Here is a 9,487-nt window from a genome sequence, read left to right as displayed (position 1 = left end):
GTGCGTTAACCCTGAAATCAGGGAAACCCTGGGTTTTCCATTTCAGAATGGGAGGTTTGTTAAACCAGAGAAAGCAGAGTAAGTCAAACCCGTTTCTGAAAGAGAGGTAACTTATACTCGGAGTCAGTGTCCATGGTTACTTACGCTGTGAACCTAACCTGGTCGGGAGAAGGTTTTATTCCCTAAACTCAAGGTTTCTGCCGGTCCCCTCCCCTTTTTAAAGACTAAGCGGTATTTTTCGCTTTAACCTTCATTGCCCAAATTTGCGTCACACAGAGACGGTCTAAGTGACAAGAATGGCTTGTCCTTTTTCGGAGGACCCAATAGACGAGGAGGCTGCATTAATTCATAGAGAATTACATTTACGCCGTGCGAGGATTTTGAGACCTAGACTCGATATTTTGTCATTTCCCCATACGTTTTTGTTTGAGCTTTACCGTTTTTTGTTGCAGTCAATTACATATAAACAATGAAAACATTAGATATGTATTGCTATGTAGATGTTTCATATGTCAAATATTGTCAACAAAGCCTCCATCCATGACATGCTCAGATTTGACCTGATTGAATTATGTTTTTATACTTCATTTTTAGCTGCTGCCATGTTCTTTTAATTCCTGCAGGATTGCATCTACATGAAAATAAAATCAGGGACATTGAATTAGATTAATGTAACAATTAATTTTTGGAAACACAATTTGCTAGTACTGCTTACTTTCTTAATCCCATATAGACCTATATCACTTGATCAATACAAGGGTAGACAAAAGTTCACTTTTAAAAACACAATTGAATGTATTAATATTAAACTGACCAACGTTTGCAAGAGGGGAAGGTTAACAAGAAAGTCCTCTAAACATTACCGACGTTAAATGCATTTTCCCCCAGATTGGTTCTGTACACTATGCAGCATTTCATGCAATTACACCAGGAATAACACTTCAAAAGTACACCTAAATATCGCCATTTTTTATTTCACACCTTACGCAATTTAAAAAGTTATTACAGCCAATATTTTATAACAATGATTTAAATGCAAACTTAGGCATTAACTTGAGCAGCTATGTTTTCCACGCTAACTGTCTCTGTTTTGCAGATTCAGCGGTGTTGCTTTTCTTCCGGAATATGTGCTCATATTCACTGTAACTCTGCAGCAGCACGTCAAGTTCAGCTGGCGAAAAATATGCAGACCTCTTTTTTTCCACAGTTGCTATGGTGACTCGTGATATCTGCGCTCCATTGATAATGGCTTCTTATAGTCGCGGTGCGCACGCTTAACTCCGAATCAGTCCACTCAGAATTGATTGATCTAACTCGGATCAGCTTCTCTGAAACAGAAAACTCAGAGTTGTTAATCTCTCGATTGACCAACTCAGAGTTCAAGTTTAACCTCAGAGTTGGTTGAACCTCCTTTCTGAAACAGGCCCCAGAACTTCCTTTTTGGGTGTGCATTATCCCTGTGTGATGTCACATCCAGCAGCCAATCAGAATGGAGAATTCACCCGGACCATGGTATAGATCTCTAGAAACAGAACTAAATGCAATTTCTCACTCACGTCTTATTTCTGGGTTTTAATAAAAGTCATACACAACCAGTAGAGGACACTCCAGCAGGTCTCTGCATTTATGTTTTGCACTGAAACAAAGTTATTAAGGAGATATGAATATTTGATACAATTCAACAATTGATCTTAAAGTAAAAGAATTAGACATTGCCAGGTTTTATTCCCTTCACGTTTCTATTGGCTACAAACATTGGAATTTAAATGTCACTTGTAATGATGCCAAGTAGAAAATAGTCATTGTGGCATTTAGATTTATTACATGACATTACTAAAACTTTCCCTCACGAAAATACTTCACTCATGTTTGATTACCTTAGAATAATTTTCAAACTGGTTTGATATGTATTTTGTGTGAAAAGCTTCTTTCTGTAGGTAGTATCTGAAATTCATAATTTGCGTCCATTTAATTTTTTTGTGAACTAAGAATTTTTCTATCTGAACAGTTTGCTATAATAGATGAGGAAAAGTGTTGAGCTATGGTCACTTGGGGTATGTGAATAGGATAAAATGCGATAAATGCCCATTCTTTTAACCCGCTGTTTGCCCCTGGGCCTGGACTGTTGCTACCTGAAACTAGCGCAAGTCCGCCACCTACAGGTGGAAGAGGCTTGATACAAGATGTCAAAGCGGAACAAATCTCATGATTTTGCTTCAGGCTTTTTCTTTCACAGCTCTATTCCTGTACATAAAAAGATTTGGTATTATAGAATTCTAGCTGGGCACAAACTGCAATTATTAATCTCTCCTCCAGGATCAATTTTTAAACAGACCGTGATTTAAAAGTGACGAAACATCACTACCAAATTTGAGGATCCCTGATTGGTCAAAGTCCGACCTGCTTAAATTTCAACACGCGTTTAATGGCGTTTTAGGTGCGTAGCTACATGTGAACATCAGAATTTTGAATATGGAAGCCCAATACGCACATTTCCCTGCATTGAAAATGGTCGCTGTAATGTGTGTCGATGAGGGTGGGGTGAACATAGCATCACAGAAACACTCACTTTATAAAGAAAAAGTCATTTCATATTAAAAAAGAAAAGCAAAAGTTTGAATTTAGTCTGAAATGATCATCAAAGATAACATATTTTTTAACTGTATAAAAATTCAAAAAATTTCACTGTAAGATTTTTTTAAAGAATTTATTTGTATAAAGTTGCAGTGGGAGGGGCATTCCCCCTCATGAGAAACAAACTGCATCCACTGCTTTGATCAATCAGGGACTCAAATTTGGTAATGATATATGGAGAGCGTCCCTTTAATTTAATTCACTGTTTAAAAATTGATCATGGAGGATAAATTAATAGTTGGGATTTGTGCCCAGCTGGAATGCTATGAGTCTGCTTTAACTTTCAACGAGCTGTGCGCTTCACGGAAACAGTCGTTTTATAAAGAAAACGTAATTTCCCTAAAAAAAGAAGACAAAAAATAAATAAAGTTAGTGTAAATGACATTCACTTTTTTAAATTGTACAGCCCTTTTAGAGGAATCTCACAGCTACTCACAGCTATGTTATACCTTCAGGAAATAGAAAATGCTCTGGCAGACCTCCAGCTGCATTGAGATACTGAGTTCCTGTAAATTCTGATCTGTGTTAGAGCTGCAGGCTTTCAGGAAGCTTGCGTATCGTTCTGTCCTTTCTGGGCACGTCTGCCGCTGCAGGTTTGTCTGTAGTCCCTTTCCTTCATCTGGACTTCTTCCAGTAGTGTCTTCTGAACAGACTCGTCCACCGTTAACTCGAGGGTCACCTCTTTGAACACCTGACACACAGACACCTACAACAGAAACAGCCGTGACTATTATGAAAGCCCCTCAAAGCAGAAATGAACATCTACCAACCTCCTGGAAGTGCAGCTTTTTGAACATGGCGATGCTGGTGTGGTTGTCCAAACCAATTTTTGCTTGAAACCTTTTGATCCCAAGTTTGTTGACTCCTGATGGAAGATTGTGTACAACTTATCACTAAATTTGAATTTAACAAAAATATTAAAAGTTTTCAGGAGGTAATAATTTATTCCATAAAGTGATGATTTTTGAATTTTTTTCAGGCTTGTGGCCAAAAAATGTTAGATTTTGTCACAACTCTCATCATCTTAGTATAAACGCTAGACTAAAAGGAATAACTGTCAATGTGTTGTAATAATTTTGTCAGTGATGCAACAGCTGCTCACCATAGCACATCATCATAAGTGTCACCTCCTTCCCGATGCCTTTGCCTCTGTAGCTCTCTTCTGTTGTGTGACAGAATATTTGCCACTGAGCACAGGAGGAAAAAAATGCTAGAAAAGGTTTTCTTAATAAACATGAGTCACCTGCTATCATGATCTCCAGCTCAGCCAGGGAGGGATCAGTGGAGTCGGTCAGGAAGATGTTAACATCTCCCACCATGCAGGTCTCCTCATTAACACTGGGGTCGGCCCACTTCTGTGTATCCAGGATGATAAATGTGCACTCTGGGAAATCAACAGTGTTATGAAATGTTGTCTCTGTCTGGTTATCAGGAGTTGTTTTTGGTGCAAAGACCGATGACTCCGTACTGTCGTCGTCCTCCCTCCAGCTCCTCTGCATGTCGTACTCCTGTTCCAGGGTCAGTGGTTCTGAGGCAGTGAGTTGCTGCAGCTCTGGAGACTTCATCCACTCGTGGTACCTGCAGGATACAGAACCCTGACATAAACAACATCCTCTGTGCCTCTGCTTTTTCTAGGCTATACATTTAAATTGAAGACAAAAATCCTATTTTCTAAAAAAAATAAAAAATCACCAAAAGATGGTTGCATCAAAAATAGTTTTCAACTAAATCCCAAATTTTGAGATACATGTTTGTCATTTTTTTGAACAATTTAACATTTACAATTTCATGTTTACAGTAAAATCTATTTCATTTCACTGTTAATGCTGCTGTGGTTTCTTAGTCATTATTTCCTCAGAAACAAGCGTACTAAAACCTGATTTCTACAAACAACAGATTCTCATGTATTTATGTAAACAAAGCCATAGAATAGAATAGAATTATAGAATAGAATAATAGTTTATTGCAACGAACAGCACCACATCGTTGTTATTTTTCATTTATATAATATTTTTATACAAATTTTCTTTACTTTTTTGTATACGTTAGTCTATACGACGTCACGGTGAGTCTCTTTGTGCTGACTGAATGAAGGACAACTGTGTTACCTGGGCACGTGCTCTGCATTGTAAGGGACCAGCAGGACTCTCTGTCCCTCCAGCAACGTGTTTTCATTTATCTTCATACTGAAGGTAAAGCAGCTGACTCCTGCACACTTTACGCTCCCTGCATGACCATCGGCACTTCCTTATTCACAGAGACTCGTGCTGCGCATGCGCCAAAGGCTCTGGCTGTGTGCTGTTTTTCAAACTGTGAGGTGCGCCCCCCAGAGGACAAGATAGAGTATTGCTAGTCTTTCTCTTTCGGCTTTTCCCATCAGGGGTCGCCACAGCGAATCATCCTTTTCCACCTCACTCTATCATGAACATCTTCTACCCTAACGTTAGCCAACTTCATGTCCTCTGTTAAGACATCCATATATCTCCTCTTTGGCCGTCCTCTTGCCCTCCGGCCAGGCAGCTCCATCTCCAACATCCTTCTACCAATATATCCACTATCCCTCCTCTGAACATGTCCAAACCATCTCAGTCTGGCTTCTCTGACTTTGTCGCTAACACAGGCAACATGAGCCGTCCCTCTGATGTACTCGTTCCTTATCCTGTCTAACCTGGTCACTCCTAAGGAGAACCTCAACATCTTCATCTCCGCTACCTCCATCTCAGCCTCTTGTCTCTGTCTCACTGCTACCGTCTCTAACCCATAGAGCAGAGCTGGTCTCACCACTGTCTTGTACACCTTTCCTTTGAGTCTTGCTGGCACTCTTCTGTCACACAACACTCCTGACACTTTCCTCCAACCGCTCCAACCTGCCTGCACTCGCCTCTTCACCTCTTTTCCACAATCCCCATCACACTGAACTGTTGACCCCAAGTACTTAAACTCCTGCACCTTCTTCACCTCAGTCCCCTGTAACCTAACGCTTCTACCTTGATCCCTCTCGTTCAGACACATGTATTCTGTCTTACTACGACTGACCTTCATGCCTCTTCTTTCCAGAGCAAACCTCCACCTCTCTAGCTGTTCCTCCACCTGCTCTCTACTCTCACTGCAAATTACAATGTCATCCGCAAACATCATTGTCCAGGGAGATTCCTGTCTTACCTCGTCTGTCAGCCTGTCCATCAGCATAGCAAACAAAAAAGGACTCAAAGCTGATCCTTGGTGTAGTCCCACCTCCACCTTGAACTCCTCTGTCTGACCTACAGCACATCTCACCACCGTCATACTTCTCTCATACATGTCCTGAACTACTCTGACATACTTCTCTGCCACTCCAGACGACCTCATACAGTACCACAGCTCCTCCCTCGGCACCCTGTCATACGCCTTCTCTAAATCTACGAACACACAATGCAGCTCCTTCTGACCTTCTCTGTACTTTTCCATCAACATTCTCAAAGCAAAAATGGCATCAGTGGTGCTCTTACGGGGCATGAAACCATACTGCTTCTCACAAATCTCCACCTTCTTCCTAAGCCTGGCTTCCACTACTCTTTCCCACAGCTTCATTGTGTGGCTCATCAACTTTATTCCTCTATAGTTGCTGCAGTTCTGCGTGTCACCCTTGTTCTTAAAGATCGGGACCTGAACGCTTCTCCTCCATTCCTCAGGCATCTTCTCACTCTCTAAAATCCTATTGAACAACCTTGTTAGAAATTCCACTGCTGTCTCTCCTAAGCACTTCCATACCTCCACAGGTACGTCATCAGGACCAACGGCCTTTCCGCTCTTCATCCTTTTCAGAGCCTTCCTAACCTCATCCTTTCCAATCTCTGCTACTTCCTGCTCCACAACAACCACATCTTCCTCCCTTCTTTCCCTGTCATTTTCCACGTTCATCAGCTCCTCAAAATACTCCTTCCATCTTTTCTGTACACTCTCCTGGGTTGTTAGCACCTTTCCATCTCTGTCCTTAATCGCCCTTATCTGTTGCACGTCCTTCCCATCTCTGTCTCTCTGTCTGGCTAGCCTGTACAAGTCCTTCTCTCCTTCCTTTGTGTCTAACCTGTCATAAAGCTCATTGTAAGCTTTCTGTTTGGCCTTTGCCACCTCTCTCTTCACTCTACGCTGCTAGTGTTGCGCAAAATTACTGCCTAAGCATTTCTCCCTACAAGTATAGAATAAATATTAAGGGAGCAGAGAACCTGTTATAAAACGAGCACGTTCACTTCAAGTACGATTTTACAAACTTTCATAATGATTCTCTCTGAAATTCAAAGATAGAAAACATGATAGCTTGAAGTCAGGCTCGAGTTCACACAAAAAATGACATCCTGTCTGCTGTCTCAAAGATCCCGTCATATTTCGGAGTTATGATGCTGCTGGACCAAACCAAAACTCAATTCTGGTTCCCCGGATTCCCCTTACCCATGTGTTCCTCTTCAGAACTCTGCAGAGAGCGATGGGTCTTTACAGCTTCAGAAAAAAAGTAGCTACACTTACACTTGAATGTTATTTTATTATGCATACTTGAGTATCAGTACAATTCTAGCAAGTATACTATAGACCATATATGTGTTGTTAAGGAAGTATACTATCTGAATACTTCTTCAGATTAAACAGGAACTTTTTAGATAGTATAAAAAGGTAAACTTCAAATACTAGCTCACCTAAGTATTCACTAAGTATTTGTAATACACTTTAATAGACTACTTTTTGCTAAGGGTAGTTATGCATTTTTTTATGACTGCATTCAGAATCCAGTCTTGGCTTTAACCTTTTTACTTATTTCACTGTTTCCTTTTTCAGGCCAAACTAAAATGACGTGGCTGAGAGGAGACTCTGTGACTCAAGTAACATAGAAGCTAAAAATATTAATTTAAACAAAGGAAAGTGAGACTAGTTAGTAATATTCTCTGGAGTTGATAAAAGAGTTTAAGAAAAACACATTTGATGGGCTGCACTTCTCTTCTCTTAAACATGAATTATGTCAAATTATCTGAACTCGTAATATTCAAAAGAGGAGGAAAAATATTGGAGATTAATATCATGTACAGGTTCACATTTGTACATCACTGCATCATAAAAAACATTTTCTATGCCTAAAGTCTCGTGATCTCAGCTGACTGTGCAGAGATTATTTCATGCATTTGACCTAAGCAGTGGTCAACAATAATAGTTGATGACTAACATGTGTTTTTTATAACTTCAACTTTTTTCAACATGAATACCTGAAAGTTCACTTTTACAATTAATATAAAAAATCACCTACATGATCTGGTTTCTTGTGTTGAGAGCCGAAGAAGCACCAGTGTTAAAACCTAGTTTCTATCTGTACCATAAGTTACTAAATAAGATTGAATAAACTTTTTTTTGCAGTTTTTTATTTTATTTTTATTTAACAAAATAAAAAATTAAAAAACTATGTTTTATCTGTTTTTCCCCTATTTTTCTAGCTTTCTCTTCAGAAAGTTTAACAATTATTCTGTAAAACCTTATAGATACTGTTCCTAAAAAGTAAACGTTACAAACATGAATTGGAATTTAAAGTTCCATTCTAATCATCCTGTAATCTGTTGTATTTTAGTCACAATTATTTGGATAAAGAAATACTGGGGCTGCACAGTGGCGCAGTGGTTAGCGCTCTTGCCTCGCATTACAAAGATTCAAGTCCCGGCTGTGGCGCCTGAAACAGAACATCAATGGAGAACCTTTCCGTGCATGCGTTGGTTTTCTCTGGGGACTACGGCTTCCTCCCACCGTCCACAAAACATGCATTATAGGTTAATTGGACAATATAAAATTGTCCCTAGGTGTGAATGTAAGAGTGCATGGGTGTGTGATAGTGACACTCTACCCTGTGACAGACTGGCGGCCTGTCCAGGGTGCCCCCTGCCTTCGCCTGCAAGTGGCTGGGAAAGGCTCCGGCAGCCCCGTGACCGTGAACAGATAAGAAAATGAATGAATGAATAAAATACTCAGAAATGCAATTTTAAGTCGAATTTTCTTTATAAATGCCCTCCATCATCAGAAAAATGCTAAAAACACACAAAAAAAAATCAATTTTCACCAGAGTGGTTTTTTTAGCTTGGCTGAAAAGATATACGGTAATCTCCATAAGTTTATTTTGACAAAAAGAGATTTTTCTTTTATAATTTTATCTTTGACGTCCTTCTTTTCTCTGTGGTGTAAATTCCAACTCTGCTGCACTCTAAATATTGTAGCTTTCCATTTTAGGTTGGAAAATTATCATTTGTAAGCCTCATTAGCAACCTAAACCTGTCAACACCACCTTTAGATTGTCCGTCTGAAAAACCTACTGGAGAACTTCCACCAACGTCTGCATCCAGCTGCATTAGTCTTTATCAAACCCTGTTTTTCACCGTAAAGTAGTCTGCCTACAAAGTTTCCTTATTCTGGATGAAGATCCAGTTTCACCTTTCAAACCTCAGAATATAGACTTTTTTTAGATAAATATTTAACAATTAATTCATTTTTTTTCTTCCCATAGCAGATCATTACATTTTCTGTTTTACTTCACTTTTCATTAATTGCAGTATCTGAGGGTTAATTTAAGACCACACACACAATAATCTGCAGACATTCATCAATATTAAGCTGTTTTCATTTTCAAAATCAGCACAATCATGTGTGTTTGCCGACTTGTTGGTCCTGTTTGAATTTGAAAAGAGCGTATTACCTTTAGCTCCTGCAGATAGAGACTTTTGAGTCACCACACTGCAGTGATGTTGCAATGCTACTTACCTTTTTTGAATGATTTGGAGAACATTTCAAGAATGACATCATGGTTGTCATGTTTCAAGGAACAATTTATTGAATGCAACAATATTTA

The 9,487-nt window shown here is 39.4% G+C and overlaps 1 protein-coding gene across 4 annotated transcripts; it reads right to left on the bottom strand.

Moving 5' to 3' along the window:
- Positions 1–1,557: 1,557 nt before the first annotated feature.
- nat9 (N-acetyltransferase 9) lies at positions 1,558–4,925 on the bottom strand. 4 transcript variants are annotated; one of them, XR_013651840.1, is made up of 7 exons: positions 4,743–4,914; positions 4,103–4,212; positions 3,878–4,018; positions 3,737–3,796; positions 3,405–3,499; positions 3,084–3,340; positions 1,558–2,973 (listed from the first exon to the last, which is right to left on the bottom strand). XR_013651840.1 is itself a non-coding variant. In XM_004084272.5 (6 exons), exons 1-6 carry the CDS (start codon positions 4,817–4,819, stop codon positions 3,176–3,178), a joined length of 648 nt encoding a protein of 215 aa, XP_004084320.1. In that variant the 5' UTR covers positions 4,820–4,925; the 3' UTR covers positions 1,558–3,175. The 4 variants fall into 4 exon arrangements, 2 of the variants coding, with proteins under 2 accessions (XP_004084320.1, XP_011490773.1); XR_013651839.1 differs by having other exon boundaries at positions 3,878–4,212; XM_004084272.5 differs by having other exon boundaries at positions 1,558–3,340; positions 4,743–4,925.
- Between the last annotated feature and the right edge of the window lie 4,562 nt (positions 4,926–9,487).

Source organism: Oryzias latipes, chromosome 19, assembly GCF_053564925.1.
Source record: "Oryzias latipes strain Hd-rR chromosome 19, Olatipes_Hd-rR_3.1".
Classification (NCBI taxonomy): Eukaryota; Metazoa; Chordata; class Actinopteri; order Beloniformes; family Adrianichthyidae; genus Oryzias; species Oryzias latipes.
This window is presented reverse-complemented; position numbering and strand designations above follow the sequence as displayed.